The sequence below is a fragment of the Sus scrofa genome, chromosome 8, assembly GCF_054392235.1.
Source record: "Sus scrofa isolate SSC_HxYL_T2T_F1_AM1 chromosome 8, Sscrofa_HxYL_maternal_Yorkshire_Landrace_v2.0, whole genome shotgun sequence".
Lineage (NCBI taxonomy): Eukaryota > Metazoa > Chordata > Mammalia > Artiodactyla > Suidae > Sus > Sus scrofa.
Genome location: NC_139390.1, coordinates 50,925,923 through 50,948,464, shown reverse-complemented (window position 1 = coordinate 50,948,464; position 22,542 = coordinate 50,925,923). Strand labels below are relative to the sequence as shown.

The window sequence follows — 22,542 nt, the reverse complement described above, 5'->3', positions numbered from 1 at the left end:
AAGAAATTTGAAATCATATCAAGCATCTTTTCTAACCAAAATGCTATACTACTGGAAATAAACAAGACAAAAACTGTAAAAAACACAACCATGTGGAGACTAAACAACAAGCTACTAAACAACAATGGATCACTGAAAAAATCAAAGAGGAAATTAAAAAATACCGAGCAGCAAATGACAACAAAGACGCTCCAAAACCTATGGGATGCAGCAAAAGCTGTTCTAAGAGGAAAGTTTATAGCAATACAAGCCCACCTCAAGAAACAAGAAAAAGCTCAAATAAACAAGCTAAGTTTACATCCAAAGCAGCTTGAGAGAGAAGAAGGGACAAGACCTAAAGTTAATAGAAGGAAAGAAATCATAAAGATCAGAGCAGAAATCAATGAAATAGAAATGAAGAAAACCATATAAAAGATCAATGAAACAAAAAGGTGGTTCTTTGAAAAGATCAACAAAATTGATAAACCCTTAGCCAGACTTTTAAAGGAAAAAAGAGAGAGGACTCAAATCAATACAATTAGAAATGAAAAAGAAGAAGGAACAACAGACATCACAGAAATACAAAACATCATAAGAGACTACTACATGCAACTCTATGACAATAAAATGGAAGACCTAGAAGAAACAGGCAAATTCTTAGAAAAGTACAATCTTCCAAGACTAAACCAAGATGAAATAGAAAAGATGAATGGACAAATCACAAGAACTGAAATTGAAACTGTGATTAAAAAACTTCAAACAAACAAAAGTCCAGGACCAGATGGCTTCACAGGAGAATTCTTCAAAACAGTTGTAGAAGAGCTAACACCTCTCATTCTGAAACTACTTCAACAAATTGCAGAGGAAGGAATTCTCCAAAACTCATTTCATGAGGCCACCATCAACCTGACACCAAAACCAGACAAAGATACCTCAAAAAAAGAAAACTATAGGCCAATTTCACTGATGAACATAGATGCAAAAATCCTCAACAAAATACTAACAAACTGCATCCAACAATACATTAAAAGGATTGTACATCATGAGCAAGTGGGATTATCCCAGGGATGCAAGTTCTTCAATATCTGCAAATCCATCAGTGTGATAAACCACGTTATCAAACTGAAGAATAAAAACCATATGATCCTCTCAATAGACGTGGAAAAAGCCTTTGACAAAATCCAATACCCATTTCTGATAAAAATCCCTCAGAAAGTGGGCGTAATAGGAACCTACCTCAATATCATAAAGGCCATATATGACAAACCCACAGCGGACATCATTCTCAATGGTGAAAAGCTGAAAGAATTCCCGCTAAGATCAGGAACAAGACAAGGATGTCTGCTCTCACCACTACTCTTCAACATAGTTCTGGAAGTCCTAGCCATAGCAATCAGAGAAGAAAAAGAGATAAAAGGAATCCAAATTGGAAAGGAAGAAGTAAAACTATCGCTATTTGCAGAGGACATGATACTATACCTAGAGAATCCTAAAGACTACCAGAAAATGCTTAGAGCTCATCCATGAATTTGGCAAAGTCTCAGGATACAAAATTAATACACAGAAATCGACGGCATTTCTATACATCAACAATGAAAGATCAGAAAGAGAAATTAGGGAAGCAATCCCATTTACCATCGCATCCAAAAGAGTAAAATACCTAGGAGTAAACCTACCTAAAGAGACAAAAGACCTGTACTCTGAAAACTATAAGCCACTGATGAAAGAAATCAAAGAGGAAACAAACAGATGGAAAGAAATACCATGCTTGTGGATTGGAAGAGTTAATATTGTCAAAATGACTATACTACCTAAGGCAATCTACAGATTCAATGCAATCCCTATCAAATTCCCAAGGACATTTTTCACAGAACTCAAACAAAATATTTTAAAGTTTGTTTGGAAGCACAAAAGACCCAGAATAGCCAAAGACATCCTGAAAAAGAAAAATGGAGCTGGAGGAATCAGGCTCCTGGAATTCAAACTATACTACAAAGCAACAATCATCAAAACCATATGGACTGACACAAAGACAGAGATCAGTGGAACAGGATAGAAAGCCCAGAATTCAACCCACGCACCTTCAGCCAACTCATCTATGACAAAGGAGGCAAGGATATACAATAGAGAAAGGACAGCTTGTTCAATAAGTGGTGCTGGGAAAACTGGACAGCCATGTGTAAAATAATGAAATTAGAACACTCCCTAACACCATACACAAAAATAAACTCCAAATGGATTAAAGACCTAGATATAAGACCAGACACTATCAAACTCTTCGGGGAAAACACAAGCCAAACACTCTCTGATATAAACAACAGCAACATCTCAGATCCACCTCTTAGAGTCATGACAGTAAAAACAAAAATAAACAAATGCAACCTAATCAAACTTCAAAGTTTCTGCACAGCAAAGGAAACCCCAAACAACACAAAAAGACAACCCACAGAAGGGGAGAAAATCTTTGCAAGTGAATTGACTGACAAGGGATTAATCTCCAAAATTTATCAACGACTTCTGCAGATCCATAACAAAAACAAAAAATCAACCCCATCAAAAAATGGCCAGAAGATCTAAACAGACAGTTCTCCAAAGAGGACATACAGATGGCCGAGAAACACATGAAAAGATGTTCAACATCCCTCATTATTAGAGAGATGCAAATCAAAGCCACTATGAGGTACTACCTTACACCAGCCAAAATGGCTATCATCAAAAAGTCTACAAACAATAAGTGCTGGAGAGGGTGTGGAGAAAAAAGAACCCTAGTACACTGTTGGTGGGACTGTAAATTGGTGCAACTACTGTGGAAAACAGGATGGAGAGTCCTCAGGAAACTAAACATAGAACTACCATTTGATCCAGCAATCCCACTCCTGGGCATCTATACAGAGAAAACCATGACTTGCAAAGACACATGTACTCCAATGTTCATTGCAGCACTCTTTTCAAAAGCCAAGACATGGAAACAACCTAATTGTCCATTGACAGAGGAGTGGATCCAGAAGATGTGGTATTATTTTACACAATGGAATATTACTCAGCCATTAAAAGAAACAAAATACCAGCATTTTTAGCAACATGGATGGACCTAGAAATTATCATGCTAAGTGAAGTCAGCCATACAATGAGACGGCAACATCAAATGCTGTCACTAACATGTGGAATCTGAAAAAAGGACAGACTGAACTTGTTTGCAGAGCAGATTCTGACTCACAGACATTGAAAAACTTATGGTCTCCAGAGGAGACAGTTTAGGGGTGGGAGGGATGTGCTTGTGCTGTTGGATGGAAATCCTGTGAAATTGGATTGTAGTGATCATTATACAACTACAGATGTGATAAAGAATAAATAAAAAAATTTAGGCAGATACTTTGTGAATGCCAAAGGTAGAAGGTTGTGGACAAACTTGGATTGGATAGGTGGATGAGAGGAAGGAATGATGACAGAAACTTGTCAAGGTGGCTGCAAGGGAAATGGAGTTGCTTGTGGTAAACACATTCAGCTTCACCATGGATGACTCAAGGGGGCGGGCTATGAAGAAGGGGACATCAGAGTTCCTGCTGTGATGCAGTGGGTTAAGAATCTAAAGAACTACAATGTGATCCAGAAATCCCATTCCTGGACATCTATCCAGAGAAAACAATAAATCAAAAATATACATGCATGCATATGTTCTTTGTAGCACTAGTTAGAATAGCCAAGACATGGGAGCAACCTAAATGGCCATCAACAGATGAATGGACTAAGAAGATGTGGTACATAGATGCAGTGGAATACTACTCAGCCATCAAATAGTGAAATAATGCCATCAGATAATGAAATAATGCCATTTCATAATGAAATAATGAAAATAATGCCAACATGGATGGAACAGGAGATAATCGTACTAAGTGAAGTAAGTCAGACAGAGAAAGTCGGATATCATATGATATCACATATATGGAATCTGATAAAAATGATACAAAAGCACTTATTTATAAACAAACAGACTCACAGATTTCAAAACTAATCTTATGGTTATCATAGGTGAAACCACTGTCGGGGAGAGAAGAATTGGGAAGGTGGGAGTAGCATACACACTACTGTATAAAATAGATGATCAATGAGAACCTGCTGTATAGCATGGGAAAATCTACGCAGCAGCTTGTAATAACCTATATGGAAGAAAAGAATGTAATATAGTCATAAGTATGGCATGCAATTTGCTGTATATCTGAAACCAACAAAATATTGTAAGTCAATTATACTCCAGTATAATTAAATTAAAAATAAGAAGAGGAGGGAGGAAATTAGGGAATCTGGGGATATTAGGGCAAAGTATTTTTAAGAGGAATTCAATTCAATAAATGAACACAACCAAGTCCTATAGAAGAAGCATATATATATACTTGTCTGTTTGAACTATAACTTCAGTTTATCAAATCAGGAATCATCAATTGCTAAATCAAAATTTCCAACATCACTATGATGTATCTTGTACTCTCTCCTGTAAAATTTTTACAAGGATAATGTATACATAGAAAATACAGTGAAATATTAAGTGACAAAAGGGAAATAGATAAATTCTAATTATAAACTAGAATTGTCTTTTTATTATTGACTCCTCCTCATTGGTTCTAAAGTCTTAGTAATCCTTTAATTCTAAATTGTAGTATACATTTCAATAAAAAGATTAAATTATACTCTTTGATATAATTTCTGAAAATATTCCTCATTAGTGTGTATGATCTTAATCTTACTTTGCATCTCTGATATTTTCTATCTTCTCTTTTATCCCACTGAATGCCCCATGAATGTGAAAACTATTTCCCTACTATTCCCATCCACATAAATAAACATTATTCTATGTAATCTGGAAAAAGAAGATTGCTATTAGAGAATGGGACCTAATAGACAATAAGCAGAACTAATAGCATAAAGCAAAGCAAAGAAAATTCAGGATGACTGTCAGGAAACTTTTAATGGCTTTGTAAAAATTATTGTGAGTCTGGACAGGGACTTCTTATAGGGACAGCACACAAATAGGAAATAATTCCTGGCAGAGCAGTTAATTTTACTGTTGAATAGTTTTGTAGCAAACAAAGGAGTGGAAATTGCTCCTGGTTCAGCTGTTGTTTGGCTGTCAGTTATGAATCAGATCACTCATGGTTTCTGCTATTTTGATAGGTTTTGTTGGTCAATTTTACTCAGCAGTGAAGAATTCATAAACAATTTTCCCGTATTCAGATCCTTTCATCAACCCTAGGTCCTGCTTTTTCCCACCTTTTCACTCCTCTCAAGTACATATTTTATCAAGTGTTGGATTCTCACAAAATAGTTTCTTGTCAAAGGTGTTCAATATAACCCTGAAGAAAAATCTTTGGAGTAGAAAATAATGTTTCAGTTCACTGATGAATGAAAGGACAGTGCTGTGCTCTGTTCTGGGCATGTGCTGAGAACAGAGTTGTGCTGCCTGCTGAAGGGTACTCTGGACACCACTCAGGATGAACCACTGGTGGTCATCTCAGAATGGTCATGGTGCACTTCATGAAATGGAGTCAATTCCAACCCTCCAGAAGTTACAGAAATACACATCAGAGGTTTAGTTTTCAGATTTTTGCTTATGTCCTGGAATCCTGGAACAACTGTGCTGTTCAGAAAACACTGTTGTTGGAGTTGTCTGGTCCTTCAGCAGGTTAAGTATCTGGCATTGTCACTGCAGTGGCTCGGGTCACTGCTGCAGCATGGGTTCAATCCCTGGCCCAGGGACTTCCCTATGCCTTGAGGGTGGCTTAAGGGGAAAAAAAAGAAATGAGTTTTGAAAAAAAAATAAAGGAAGGAAGAAAAAGAAAGAAAGAAAAAAAAAAGGAGAGAAAGAAAGAAAAAGAAAGAAAGGAAACAAAACACTGCTCTTATATATTCCTGGTGTTTTGGTGGACCTAGTAAATTCTGAACTGGATCTTAACAATGAGTCAACACTCCAGGTCCTCTGGAATTCGATCTAAAGTTTGGAGAGTAAAAACAGCAGACCACATACTGAGCTTCTCACTTTTCCAAAGTGCAGGTTTTTCCATTATTTTCCAAATTTTATACAAGCAAGGTAAACGACACCTACTATGATTGTGCTGCCTGAGAAGAGTTATTGTGGTATTCATTTGCATTTATCTGCTGTCAGTATTATCTTTTAATTAAAAGAAATACTTAGGTGGTTGATTTTGTTTCATGATTATTAAATACAAATGGCGGATGGACTCTCTGCTGGAAAGTAAATGTTTTTGTTTGAATTAGAGAAGAAAGAGTATTCTAATTTAGCTTAAGAGTTACTAACTGGCGTATACAAAGCAGTAAATTAGACATGGTAATCAGCGATCAGACTGCAATCATAAAACAAGAGACACACTGGAATCAGTGTTTATCATTATGTTGTTATATAAATTGTTTATTTCATGTAGAGTTCAAGAAATCTCTCTTCTTAGTGGTTTTCTAACTATAAAAATTTGAGCGAATTTTAAAAACAATAGACCAATGAATAAAAGAAAGACCAGAAATCAAAATAACAAACTAAATGACATTTCTTCTGCTTGCAGTGTGTCTGCCCACACAGATCAGAAAGGTTTAAGTATTTACCTACTGAATGTTCAAAGGAGGGCTCCAAAGAAGATATTTTTGCCTCATTTGTGGTCACCTGGCAAAAACTATTTAATGTTCAACCAGAAGACAGTTCTAGGGTAATGGAACAGAATGGAAAACTTGGTCAGACGAAAGGATTTTGTAAAATTTGATATTGATACCAAATCAAAAATAAAATTTCCATTGTGAATAACTACCATATTAACTTTTTCTCAACTTCTGATTCCCTACAAATTAGATGATGCTTTTAGTTTTGTGCAGTAAGTTTGGTAGCTCCTGAAAAGACTATACCAGCTCCTGAGGACTGAGAAGTTCTAAATATAATGAGGTGTCTATGTTTGGTAAAGATTTTGAGATTGGGAGATTTGGGAGGAAACATTGGCCTTATTATGAATTTCTGCAGTTGCTTAGTTAAGAAGCAGATAATGACAAATTAAAGGACTATTTCTTACTAGAAATAAGCAATTAAAGGCTTGATAAAACATATTTAAAGAGTTATTCATGAGGATTTCTATACACACTTAAAGTGCTTACTTACATATGCACTATATACTATTTTATTTGACTTAACTCTTTATTTATTTATATATTGGACATAAAAATATATACATTACATATATAACAGAAATACACATCTATATATTTAGCATATATATATATATACACACATATATAGATAAATACATATATATAAAACTTTTGATATTAAAAGTGGAAAAGCATCCAACATCAATGTTTCTTATAATATGGCCACATCCATGTTATGATTTAAGGTATTTATTTTTCTATTTTCCAAATTACAGGATGAAGTCTGTCCAAAAACTGAAGGAGATGAAGTACAGAGGTGTGTGTGGGCCTCAGCTGTCAATGTCAAAGACAAGTTCATTTATGCAGCACAGCCAACTTTAGACAGAGTCCTTGTTGTTGATGTGCAGTCTCAAAAAGTTGTTCAGGTATGAACAGCTCTTCCTTTTGAAAGTGATTTTAAAGAACATTTACTTTAACATAATAGTCTTGACCAGGTAACTTGTGAATGGCCATTTAATCGTCATCAATCAAGTATTTCATTACTGAGATAACTGGAAAATACATGCATTTTCTGCGAACTCTCCTCTCATCCTGCTCCTTTAGTCTAAATAATTAAAGAAGTAATTTGAATAGCTTTTGCTTTCAATAGTTAGATTCCATGAAGACATCAGAATCCTAGCATGATCAGTTACACAAAAATCTTCCTCAAATTTGCTTATTTTGGCTTGAGCAAGGAGAGCCCCAGTTCAAGACCAGTTAAGGTATTCTTAGTTAGCATTGCAGAAATGGTATTATTTTTTTTTTTCTCATTCAGTTCTTAACAAAGGCTGAGGCAGTTGTAGATTTACTGGATAATAGTAACATAGTAGGTTTTACTATAATTGTGAAACAAGTAATATGTTCATAGCTCAATGACAAAGAAAACAGTTTTTTTTTTTTTACTAAGCCTTGCCATCACCATGGCTTCATGTTGCCATGGTTGTGGTTAAGGAAAACCATTCTGATTTGAGCCACCAACTATTTCATGCCCTGATATTTCCAAAACTGTCCAACTTGGGAAATCTACTAGAACTCAGTTGCACAGCAAGCACAGGGAAATTCAGGGTTTGCACATAGGTAGTCTCATTTCAGTGTCTGGATTTTTGACTGTTAGGATCTATGGCTTCTCAGCTCAGAGGAAATAAAACTTAAAAAAAAATTAGATATGTATAATCTGTTAAATGGGAGTAATAACGGTACATATCTCATAAAGTTATATTAATGTATATATATACATATCATGAAGTTAGGTTAATATATTTTATATGTATATTATATATATATTAACAGTTAATATTTATAAAGCATTTATAGCACATCCTGGGATATAGAAGTACTATATACTGGTTTTCTATCAAAATTTATGACAGACATGGGAATCTAACCATTTCTTATATTTAATAGGGGTGGGGGTTTTTGCATCAATACTGGTTTGAAATTTAAGTAGATGTTACTCCCTCTAATACTGATTCCTGACTAAAACACAAAAAGTACTAAGAAGTTCAAAATTAGGGCTTCTCATTCTTAGTCTGTAACAACTTCACATGAATTTATCCAATCATCTATCCATCTACCTATATATTTTATATAAAAAGTATGCTTTTATTAATTTCCCTTTCTGAGATGTGATCAATATCACAGCAATAGAGTGAAAAGCATTGGTATTAGAAAGATTTCCAGGGTTCACAGTTACTGTAGATATTTAGTCTAGTGGCTCAGTTTTTAATATGAATGACTCTTACAGTCATGAGTAGAATGATGGATAATTGTCTACTAGAAAACTCTAAGGCCTCTAGGGTTACACAGTTCTCATGTGTACCCAGCCTAATGTCCCAGTAAATACTTAAGAACATATTTTTCTATATATCTCACCTCTCATGTATCCATCTGTGAGACTGCTGTATTTTTGACCAGGTTAATTTTACTTTGATTTCAGGTGCAACATTGGTCAGCAAATAATAGGCATTCAGTTTGGGGTTATCAAGATTCTTTAGCTAGCAGGTTAAAATTAGAAGTTCTTTCAAGAATAATCAGGCTGGTCTTTAAATTCAGTGTTTAAACCAGAAACCTATACTGATAATGCATATTATATACTAGATAGATGAAATTGATAAAAGTTAACAACATTTCTTATTCATATAACTTTCATCAATGACATAAAATTTTAAATTAATAGAAAATATCAATAATGAAATATTCACACAATGGTAAAAATCACATAAATGATATTAAGGTTCAAAGTGCCGTAATGACTGAAATACCAGGAAGATGTAAGAAACATTATACAAGGCTAAAATATTAAAATAGTAGTAATATAATCATGATTATTAATATTTTGCAGACAAGAATCCAACATGTTATGTTAGAAAATTGGGCCTCAGTCCAACTAGGTTTTCCTTATTATCTTTTATTAAAATAATAATAATTATGCTTTATTCCTCTTAGTCATTACCTACCCGAAAAATAATCGTTATGTGGATTTCTGTCAACATTAATCAGTATTACTTGATTTTGAATATTACACAGATGGAAATATACAGTATTCACTACCTCTGTCTAGAGAGAGATTATTTTGTTTTCATGAAGCTAGTGTTTCTTTTATTGCTATAGAGAAGTTAATTATAGCTGATTCTCATCTTTTGTTGATTCTGTACTTAAAATTTGCCTACTCTCTTAAATTTATTAAGAATGCTAAACCAATACTCAGGGTGCTTTTGCAGCATTCAGGGACTTGTGCAGAGTGGTGAAAATTGTGTCACCTGACATACATGTTCCCAGCTCAGGTTGAATGAGAGGACACTCCACCATCTTGGCTCAGCTTTCATGCTGTGAACGAGTGTTCTTTTCATGGTCTATTTAGTACCATGTTTGCACTGTCAATTTTGCTGTTTAAAATGACCCTCGACCGGACTGTCCTGTTGAAATGGTTGTGCAGGAAGGCTGTGGTGTGCCTAATGGTAGCTTCATTTAGACATGAGTCATAGTGTTGTTTGGTTGTATGTTAATTATTGAACAATATATATTAAATAAAGAGTGTCTGAACAGAAACATGCATGAAAGGGGATTATGTATTCATCTCATGAAAATCTTGTGACCAGAAACTGATAGGAAGCAATTGTTCAGTATTCAGAAATTCAGTGATGGTGGTAACTTCATCAGAAAACTACCACTAAGAAGTTCCTGTTGTGGTTCAGTGGTAATAAGCCCAACTAATATCCAGGAAGACGCAGGTTTGATCCCTGGCATCACTCAGTGGGTTAAGGATCTGACATTTCTGTGAGCTGCGGTATAAGTCACAGAGATGGCTCAGATCTCATGTTGCTTCAGCTGTTATATATAGCCTGGCAGCTGTAGCTCCAATTTGACCCCTAACCAGGGAACATCCACAGGGCAGCCTTAAAAAAGCAAAAGGAAAGGAAAAAAGAAAAAAAAAAAAGAAAAGCAAGAAAAGCTACTACTACTAATAAAAACCCAATGTATTTAAAATATCAGACTTTGTTTCTACACTAATAGAAAGGATAAACCCCAGAAGGAGATAATAGAAAGAAAAGGGAAAAGTTGAAAATTCAGTCAAAATGAATGAGAATTTTCTATAATATTATAAAGAATAATACATATATGAAGAATAATACATACATATACTGTGCATTATTCTTTATTATATAATTTATAAAATACCATAAACTCAGTTTTAGAAAGGACCATGAAACTCAAATGGAAAAAAAAAATCAGTACCTAAATATATTGACATGACACAACCAAACATAAAGCCAAAAAAATTATATTAAAATGGGAGATTATTTACTGTGAGAACAGCAACAATTTTCTCCATACCAGTAATGGATGTCCAAAGAAAGTGGAAATTATTATTAAACCACTAAGTGGAAATAAAATATATTCTCTATGTTCAGTGGAAAAAGCATATAATTTCTTTATTGTATCAGATAAAAAAAAGACTTTATCAACAAAATATGTTAGAAAAAAACTGAAACCTGTTTGCTTCAGGAATGAGGAAAATTAACTAAGCAGTAAAATTTATGTATTGATAGCAAATAAATTGGTAGATATTGTCTATTAAATATTAACTATCAATAATAATGATATTCCTTGAATTTAAGGTTGAAATTTTAACAGTGAAAACACAGGACAAAACTAGAAAAAATATGTAAATATTGTACAGTAATATGTAAACAGGGAAAAGGTCAATATTATTTCAAACATATTAAGACTTCTTGTATTATTTAAGAATGGGAATAATTACTGTATACCTTTGCATGTCTTAAGTGTATTTATTAATATATCAAGGGGCTAGGTCTTGAATATTGTTTTTGTCTATGAAAAAATAAAAGTAAATGAACAACTTACATATAAATACAATGGGAAAAGATGAAATAAAGAGAAATAACAAGTACTAATAGAAAAAAAACTTTTAAAAAATGATAGAATAAAACCAAATGTTTATAATTACAATATCTGAGAATGAAGTAAAGCAACTTACTGAAAATAAAAAGTGTTGGATCAAATAATGAAAGTCTAGCTTTATGCAGATTATAAGAGATACATCCCTAAAATAAGAAAAAATAAAATTTGAAATTTAAGAGCAATCCCAGATAATGTAGGCACATATCAACAACAAAACAAAAAGCTGATGCAGATATTATATTAACATCAGATTTTTTTTAAAGGGGTTTAAGTCACAAAGTGTTAGGTTAAAGCAAGTTACTGGATAATGATTTTAAAAAGTTGACTTTATTTTAAAAAAAGAATAAAAATATATGATGGATTACAATTATTTTAAGTGATTATTGCCATACTACTAGAAAAATATTTGATGTACAGTCAAGGTGAGAAATATTCGACACTTTTGATTCTTGATAAATCAACAGACAAAATTAACATGTGAAATTGAATATTATTACTATATGTGAGCTAACAGATATGTGGGTTAATTTTTGCATCCCCTAGTGATTCAATATGTATTATTGCTAAATATTTCAAAGTCTCAACATTTTTACTATCATTTCATATACTATTCAGGCTGCTATAATTAAATACAACACACTGTACAGCTTATAAAGAATAGGTATTTACTCCTCACAGTTCTGAATATGAAAAGTCTAAGATCAAAGTGGTGGCTTATTAAGGTCTGGTGAAAACCTTCCTATTTTGTACTCTGTGCCATCTCACTGTGTCTTTATTTTTATTTTATTTTTATTTTTTTGTCTTTTTACCATTTCTTGGGCCGCTCCCAGCCATATGGAGGTTCCCAGGCTAGGGATCAAATTGGAGCTGTAGCTGCTAGCCTACACCAGAGCCACAGCAATGCTGGATCCTTAACCCACTGAGCAAGGCCAGGGACTTCATGGTTCCTAGTCGGATTTGTTAATCACTGAGCACAGTGGGAACTCCTCACTGTGTCTTTAACTTGGGGAAGGGCCGTGGATCTCTCAAGGTCCTTTTTATAAAAGCACTAATCCTATTTGTGAGGGCTTCATCCTCATAAACGAATCACCTCCCAAATGCTAGTTTCTGATACCATCATCTTTGAAGGTTAGGATTACAACAAATGAATTCTGGGGGTGGTGTGGAGGATGGGAGTGGGGACACAAACATTCAGACCATAGCATTCACTAAATGAAACATTTAGTGAGAATAGAACACATGCTAGTCTATAAATTAATCCCCAAGAAATATTAATGAAATTATTTCACACAGATACTCTGACAAAATGTTAACAATCAACAACCACAAAGCCAATTTAAAATACAAGTATCAAGTTATATTGATAATCATGATTAAATATGTTGAATCCAAGTTAGGCTGTGTTTTGAGGAAATTTTGCTACCTTAATGAAAAAAAATAACAGATTGAAAAATAAAACATTTAACTAGAAAATGTTAGAGTTTAGCTGACAAAAATCACAGGAGTCTAAATGAAAGAAGGAAAGTAGACAGATATGTAGATAAACACAATGAAATAAATATATAAAAGGTCAAAATCAATTTATTAAAAAAATATTAGTTAAAAGGTAACTGAGAATTTTGGCAAAGACCAAGGACAAAATTCATGATTAACACTATTAGAATTGATAAACGAATATAAAAATAACCACAGTCCTTGCAACGAGTAAAAGGGCCTAAGAAAGTATTAAGATAAAAGTCATGGATGTAAACTTTGGAAGAGTAGTGGGAAAGAACAAATTAAAGAGAAAGGATAAGTTAACATGTAACCCAAGATGGAATAAAAAAGGAATATTTTTATGACTAATTAAATTAACTGACTTAAGAGTACTAAAACAGAAAATTCTGTCCCAGATGGGTTAGAGGTGAAAGTTCTTCCAAACTTTAAAGTAATATAAAGTAACATTTTAGGAAGCAATTTGATGATATCTAGTAATTTATAAAATAAATAACCAAGAAGGACCTACTGTATGGCACAGGAAATAATACTCAATATTTTATAATAACCTATAAGGGAAAAGAACCTGAAAAATAAACTGATATATATACTATCTGCTATATATATATTCTGCTATATATCTGAAACTAACATAACACTGCAAACAATTATCCATTTTATTACAACAATAAACAAATAAAATTTCCATTTTATTATAACAATAAACAAATAAAATGTATATTTTTGCTGACTTGGTGGTTGATCTATTTTTCTCCTCCCCATTCTGTGCATAGTCTCTGCATATTCTCTGATTGCCTACTATCAAAAACAAATCTTAACCTTCTCTTGATGCATCTTGCCCTAGAAATTTGTGATTTAGAAGCAGGAAGTTTTTAAATAAACCAAAACATTAACAAACAAACAAACAAAAACGTTTTTAAAGAAACAAAAATCCAGGACCAGATGGCTTCACAGGCAAATTGTATCAAACATTTAGAGAAGAGTTAACACATACCTTCTGAAACTCTGAAAAAATTGCAGAGGAATGAAAACTCCCAAACTCATTCTTTGAGGACACCATCACCCTGATACCAAAACCAGACAAATACACCATAAAAAAAGAAAAATACAGACCAATATTACTGATAAACCATAGACACAAAAATCAACAAAATACTTTCAAACCAAATCCAACAGTACATTAAAAGGATTGTACATCATGGTCAAGTGGGATTTATCCTAGCAATGCAAGGATTTTTCAATATCTGTCAATCAATGAGTATGATATTCCACATTAACAAATTGAAGAATATAAACCATATGATCATCTCAAGATGCATAAAAAGCTTTTGACAAAATCAGCAATTTCTGATAAAACATCTCCAGGAAGTGGTCATAGAGGAAACCTACCCCAACATAACAAAGGCCATATATGACAAACCCACAGCTAATATCATTCTTAATGGTGAAAAGCTGAAAGCATTTATTATAATATCAGGAATAAGACAAGGATGTCCACTCTCACAACTTTTATTCAATGTAGTTTTGGAAATCCTCGCCACAGCAAACAGAGAAGAAAATAAAAAGGAATCTAAATTGGAAAAGAATAAGTAAAACTGTCACTCTTTGCAGATGAAATGATACTATAAATAGAAAATCCTAGAGATGCTACAAGAAAACTACTAGAGCACATCAATGAATTTGGTAAAGTTGCAGGATATAAAATGAGTACACAGAAATCTCTTATATTCCTATACACTAACAACAAAATATCAAAAAGAGAAATTAAGGAAACAATCCCATTTATCATCACAAAAAAGAATAAGATACTTAGGAATAAAGCTACCCAAGAAGGCAAAAACCTGTACTCTGAAATGTATAAGACATTGATGAAAGGAATCAAAAGTAACACAAACATGTGGAAAGATGTATCATGTTCTTGGATTAGAAGAAAAGATACTCTCAAAATGGCTATACTTACCTAGGGCAATCTACAGATTCAATGCAGTCCTTATCAAATTACCAATGGCATTTTTCACAGAACTAGAAGAATTTATTTTTTAAATTTGTATGGAAACTCAAAAGACCCCCAAAACCCAAAGCAATACTGAAAATGAAAAATGGAGCTGGTGGGATCAGGCTCCCTGACTTCAGATTATTCTACAAAGCTACAGCCATCAAAATAGTATGGTACTGGTGCAAAACAGAAATATAGATCAATGGTACACGATATAAAACCCAGAAATAAACCCGTGCACCTAGTCAGCTAATCTATGACAAAGGAGGCAAGAATACACAATGGAGAAAAGACAGTTTCTTCAGTAAGTGGTGCTGGGAAAACTGGACAGCTACATGTAAAAAAATGAAATTAGAATACTCTCTAATACCATACTTAGAAATAAACTCAAACTGGATTAAGGACATAAATGTAAGATTAGATACTATTAAACCCTTAGAGGAAAACATAAATCACAGCAATATGTTTTTGGATCTACCTCCAAGAGTAATGAAAATAGAAACAAAAATAAACAAATGGGGCCTAATTAAACTTAAAAGATTTTGCACAGCAAAAGAAATCATAAAAAAAGTGAAAAGACAACCCACAGAGTGGGAGAAAACATTTGCCAGTGAAATAACCAACAAGTGAATAATCTCCAAAATAGACATCTCATGCAACTTAATATCAAAAAACAAACAGCCCAATCAAAAATGATCAGAAGATCTAAATACATGTTTCTGCAAAGAAAACAAAGATATTGGAAAAAAAAAACACATGAAAATATATTCAGCATCATTAGAGAAGCACAAATCAAAACCACGATGTTATCACCTCATCCCAGTCAGAATGACCATCATGACAATTAACACTTCGAAGGGTGTAGAGGAAAGGAAATCCTCCTACACTATTAGCAGGAATGTGAATTAGTATAACCACTATGGAGAACAGTATGGAGTTTTCTCAAAAAAATAAAAATAGATTACCATATGAACTAGCAATCCCACTCCTGGACATATATCCAGAGAAAACTATAAATCAAAAAGATACATGCACCTCAGTGTTTATAGAAGCACTATTTACAATAGCCAAGACATGGAAGCAACCTAAATGTATATTGATAGAGGACTGGATAAAGAAGATATGGTACATACATACAATGGAATAATAGCCATAAAAAGTGTGAAATAATGCCATTTGCAGCTACATGGATGGACCTAGAGATTATCATACTACGTGAAGCAACTCAGAGAAAGTCAAACATCATATGATATCACTTATATGTGGAATCTAAAAAATGGCACAAATGAACTTTTTACAATACAGAAACAGACTCACAGACTTTTCAAACAAACTTACGGTTACCAAAGGGGAAACACAGGGGGAGGGATCAATTAGGAATTTGGGATTTTTATATATATATATATATATATATATATATATATATATGTATATATACCACTATATGTAAAATAATCACATATATAGCACAAGCAACTCTGTATTCTGTAGTAACCTATATGGGAAAATAATAAGAAAAGGAACGGATATATATATATACATATATATGTATATATATATGTGTGTGTGTATAACTGAATCACTTTGTTATTACCTGAAACTAACATAACATTGTAAATCAACTATCTTCCAATACAAAATAAAAATTATACTAAATAGAAGAAATAATTAAAATAATTTAATTTATTTTAATAATTAAAAATTAAAAGAATAATTAAAAATAATCTCATTTATTTTAATAATTAAAATAATTAAAAGAATAATTTAAAAATAATTAAAAAGAAGTGCATGTAGGTGAATTAACAGACTTGGATATTGAAATTTCTGTTTTATAAATTAATAATCCAAGTAATTCAAGTTCTAAAGCTATTTAAAGACAGAATAAAATAACTGTAATAGAAAAAATAAAAACCTTAAAAAATAAAATAGAAGAATATCTGTCTACTTTAAAAAACTAAAGGTAAAAAAAACATTTCACTTATTATTTAAAGCTTTATTTATAACAATGGCAGAGTAGAGTCAACATCAACTGCAAAGTGCAAAGTTAATTTTATGAAAAGTAAAGCACACTTCTCAAACTGACCATTTTTCTCATTGGAGGCTGACTCAAGTCAGCCTTTTTTTATTCAAATGAAGTTATAGTTTGTGATTATGTGCTGTACTTCTGTTTCTTTCTTTCTAGCCTAAATATATTATACATTGGCAACTAATAATATTAATTAAAATCAAAATTTAATCATCTCCCAAACATGAGAGAAACTACTATAGATTTTTTTATAGGGTGGACAGAGATGAAAAACTGAAGTCCAACACCAAATTGTCTAATTTTTGACAGGAAAGAAAACGTAAAAAGAGAGATCAAATTTCTTCATTCAGATTTAATTTTTCAATCTGTCTTTTTCAATCCCATTAAAGAAGATCACTAGTGTTTTGTACCGACCTCATCTAAGAAATCATACTCCTGACTTTTTTTCTTTTGTATATATTTGTGTGAATTGGAATTAGGCATGTCACTTTAGGGATAAATAAGTTAAAAACTTGATCAACATTGTCACATTTTATTATTAAAATGACAAATATATTCTTGACAACATAAGGTTTTACACACTTCATGATAAATTCCTGCCATAGGGGTATACTTGTTTTTATCATTTCTATCAGCATCTTAAAAGGTCACAAGTTTTTAATGGACTCTATAACCTTGGTGTTGCTTTCAACATCACATGCTTATTGCTTTTCTTACTATTAATTTTTTTGTAGAATAGCATGCAGGTAATTTTTGGCTATGTAGAAGATTAACAAATAAACAGCTGACCTCATTTTGTCTTCTGATGAGCAAAATCAGGTTCTGCTTGGATGCAGAAGTGGCTTATGTAACACCTTGGGTATTCTTAAGTGTCATCAGCAGTCTCCTCTAGCTGTTAGCATATTATCCGGAGAATCTACATCATTAGTTTAAATTAGGTTCACTTAATTAGCCAGCTGGTACTCTACTTGTCAGACTGATAAACAAGCTGTGCTTCCCTGTTCCTTCATGTCAAGGCTAAACTCTAAGTTCTGTGCATCTTTGTTGCTATTCTTGGTTTTTCACCCTGACAAAATAAGCCATCTTTACGGAAGCTGATACAAGTGGTCAGTGACCAGTGCAGCACAAAATTTAAAATATTTTTGTAATTTGTCCACCCCCTCAAGGAATACTTCAAGGAATACTCATAAGTTTTTACCACACGAGGTATATTGGGATTATTAGGGAGTTAAGGTTTATATAGATTGACAAAGGAAAATAAAAAAAATAGAATCTTTACACTCTTTTTAAAAAAAGTGGAGAAATACAAATTTTTTAACACAGAGTTTTAAAGACTTAATTGTGGCAAACATTTTTTTTAATATCAAAAGAGTGCCTTTCTACATTACAAAAGCTAATGGTCTAAAGTGACTAATCATTTAAAGTAATATCCAAAGTGAATTAATAGATATTTTATTAAATCCAACACCTGTCGTTTATCCCATTAAATGTTGACAATTTAAATAGGAAAATATCTGGGTTTTTCACTAAAAATTAGATTAGGGCAAGTTCATCCTTGAAGACAATTGTTTGGAACTATTTTTGCCATTGTTACATGGTTTTGTTGCTAAAAACCATGAAACATTCCCTCTGTAGAATGTGTTACAGCTGCACGCCTGAAAACTTGTAAATAGATTTTTCTAGGAGTTAAACACTTTCCAAATAAAGTATGTCAGATGTACTTCTCTTCATTTTTATCTGCATGTCTTTTTTGGTTCTAGAGAGCTTTTATAACCACAGACTAATTTGGTTATTAACTAAATTTAATACCAAAACTATGAACTGCTAGAACACAAAATGTTCGCAAATTCTGGAGGCCATTGAGCATACAGCTTTCAAATTCTGAAACTGTTTTGAAAATTATTTGATAGCTTCTTCCTTTGTAAACATATACCTTAATTTACTTAAAGGAGATTAATCATTAACTGTCTCCTGACATCTCCTGGAACTTATGTTAACTTTAAAAAATGATCTCTGCCTTCCTATTTATTAAAAAAAAAAGTTCCTACTTTAAGGCAAAAAATATACCCCGCACCCTCCCCCATCCTGCTCTGTATTTCTTCCTCTTGAGCTTATAGGGCATTTGGTCTGTATCTTTATTTTGTGAATTGCATCAGATTATTTTAAGAGCTTCTTTCACCCTCTGGCCTGTAAACTCTTCCAGGACAAAAACTCTGATTGTTAAAGCAAAGCCTCTTCTAGGGCTCAGTTTCTTCATTTGCTAACAGCATTGCATCTTTAAAACACCATGATGATGTCATGAAAAGACCTCTAATTCAGTTAGTTTTTCTAATAGTAGTGGTATTTCCATAGTGTTTAACATTCACCAGGCACATCCTTATATTTCAACCTCACGTAATATTCACAGCAACATTTTGATATTACTGTCTTCATTGGGTTATAGAGGAAACTCAGCCACCAACCTGGTTAGTAACTTCCCGAGTTATTATTATTATTGTGGTTGTGGTTTTTATTATTAAAATGTGTGTGAAGACACTAAGATTTGAAGTCAGCCTCAGAATATGTTCCCTCAAGCGTGGTATATCCTGCTGTTCAGTGGTTTCCTCCTTGGATTGTACTCTTTACACAAATGATACTGCTTACATTTGGGGCCCATGAGTTTCTTTTCACAATCTAAAAGAGAAAAAACAAACAAATAAAAACAAAGTATGTTTCTTACCCATGAAGCATAAATGGGAAGGCGACACATCCAGATATTGTCAGGAATAAAACTATCAACTAGGAGTTATGGTCTTTCATGGTAGGGAGGTTCCCACTTTGGGAAGGATCACTGACTCAACCCCAGACCTGTTGATCACAGCTGACTGATTCCTGGTTAAGACAGGGTCTCCATTTTCTTATCCCATTTTATGTGGATATTAACAAAACCCAAAGGTGGTAGTATGCCCTTATAAGATATTTATGAAAGGTCCTGGTGAAAGGAAAGAAACTTACATGAAAGCTGGCAGACTGAAAATATTTATTCAAATTTTTGCTTACTGTTTAAAGTTCTCTAAGGATCTTTGCTTTTTTTATAACTGTATCCTAACAACTGAATATCCATGAGACCTTTGTTATTGCTGCTTTTGTTGTCCTATTGAACTATTTTATCCGTACCATTTCAAAAGCCTAATGATTATTCCATTTTAAGTCGCATGCAAAATAGACTGACATTATAATCATACTTAGATCAAGTTTAACATCCAAAGGGGAGAATATGAAAAGTCAATGGAATCTTACTGCTTTGTTATTAGCGTAATGATTAGTGGTGGGTTTTTTGCTAGACAACCATTGAAATTATCGATCAGTACATGAAGAATTGAAAGGAACCATCTGGCATTCTCTTGAGTACAATTAACCAAATACCAGACTAGCTATTCCTCAAGCAATAGAACAATTTAATTATCCCAAATAACATCAAGCCTCGGGATAGTTATTCTAGCTTTGTGCAGCAACTCGAGGTTATTATGGAGAATTCAGTCACCTTTCATTTTTCTCCTCCTGAATCCTCATAGTGGTGGCTTTTCCTGCTTAAGCATATTGTTTCCTGACCTTAAAATGGCCTTGGAAATTGAGGCGTATTACCCTCATATGAGAGCATTCAAACAAATCAGGAAGAAAGAGAAAGTGTAGAAGATAGAAGTCTCCTCGGCTATTTTCTTTGGATGGAAATACAGTATCATTCTCAAAAATCATCCATCATTTTAATCTTTACAATGTGTAAACTAGGAAATGCCATGTGACCACCTTTAACCTCTAGAGAGGCTCGGACATTTATGCTTGTCAAAAAGGAATAAGTCATTGGCTTAAATCTGTCAAAAGGGAATAAGAGGAAGTTCCTGTTGTGGCTCATCCGGTTATGAATCCTACTCGTAGCCATTAGGATGCAGGTTTGATCCCTAGGTTCACTTAGTGGGTTAAGTATCCAGCAATGCCATGAGCTGTGGCATAGGTCACAGCCACGGTTTGGATTCTGAGTTGCTACGGCTGTGGTGTAGGCCAGCATTTACAGCTCTGATTTGAACCCTAGCCTGGGAATTTCCATAAGCCACAGATGTGGCCCTAAAAAGCAACAACAACAACAGCAAAATTAGAATTAGCCATTGGGTTAAATCCTGCTTCTTGCCAAGTGGTCTACCTTCCCTGAGAACATTGCTGCTCACCTGAACCCAAAACACTATCCTGGCTCTGTTAGTTGGAAAGAAAGGGATGAGGACCCTAAAAGGGAAATGTTTAAGTAGATCTTTTCAGAAATCCAATAATTAATTCCAATCCAAGAACACTAAGAATTTTAAATAGATAAAACACAGGCCAATTTTTCAGGAAAAAAAAAAAAAGCTTTAGTAAGACTAAATTCCTGGTGTTAGTTAAAATATGAATTTTTACATGTTCAACAACAGTTATGGTTTACCTTTAACCCGCTGAAAAGATTATATTAAGAACTAGGTCTTGGGAAATTCTCTAAGGATATCAAATAGTGTTCTAGAAATAAACGCTATCAATATTGGATAAAAGTTGTTTTATTGAACACAATTTGTTTTATGTTATTAAATTAGAAAATAGGTAACTAAGGAAATTACTTCAAAAAGTGTTAGCTTATAATATAAATAGCTTGGGATTAAAGTGAGTAAAATTACTTTGTGGCAGTGATTTGTGTTCTGGAAGTTTTGTTTTCAGTAAATTCTAAATATTATAAATATTAGCAGAAAAACACATTTACCATATCAAGTATGGTACACAAAAACTGCTTCTCCTTTTTCTGTGCTTTAAGATTTCCCATTAAAGAAACTAAACTAGGTAATCTGTTATAATAGTTACCACCATATATCAGATTGTGAGCAGTTTAGCATTATAAATGGTCAAACCCCTAAGGAACATTGGGATATAAAAATGTAATCATATAAACATAGTTCTCACCTGTATTCAACAATTGATTAAAACACGAATTAATCATTTATATCTTGAGTTTCTAAATAGCTTCTCCATTCAACACAATTTGCATAGGTAATGAATGAACATAAGACTGTATAAAATCATGCCAAAACATATTTAAGTAAAGTATCATATTTCCAAATTAATCAAATGAATGTTTAGAAAAGTAGATAATCAGCAACATACATTTTTAATCTGATATTGAAACTCTGGGATTCCTCCATAATATATGGCCTAGTCTTAAACTAATATCTCGTCTGAAAACTCTTTCAACTTTATTTATTCCAGGCAGTAAGCACGGACCCTGTCCCAGTGAAATTACACTATGACAAATCCCATGACCAGGTCTGGGTGCTCAGCTGGGGAACGATGGCAAAGACTTCTCCAACACTGCAGGTATGTATGTACATTTCAGCATATTTGGGGAAATCATGCTCTTTAAACCTCTCCATATCTAACTGGACATTGATAA

General features: G+C 33.2%; 1 protein-coding gene across 4 annotated transcripts in view; it reads left to right on the top strand.

The window, feature by feature from the left end:
• The window catches only part of FSTL5 (follistatin like 5), a 788,412-nt gene that overhangs the window by 705,993 nt on the left and 59,877 nt on the right, over positions 1–22,542 (top strand). For all 4 annotated transcript variants that reach the window (XM_021101310.2, XM_021101308.2, XM_021101309.2 and 1 more), the window contains 2 exons: positions 7,395–7,544; positions 22,359–22,466. In XM_021101310.2, coding sequence (XP_020956969.1) covers positions 7,395–7,544; positions 22,359–22,466 — 258 coding nt within the window. The remainder of the gene's footprint in view (positions 1–7,394; positions 7,545–22,358; positions 22,467–22,542) is intronic.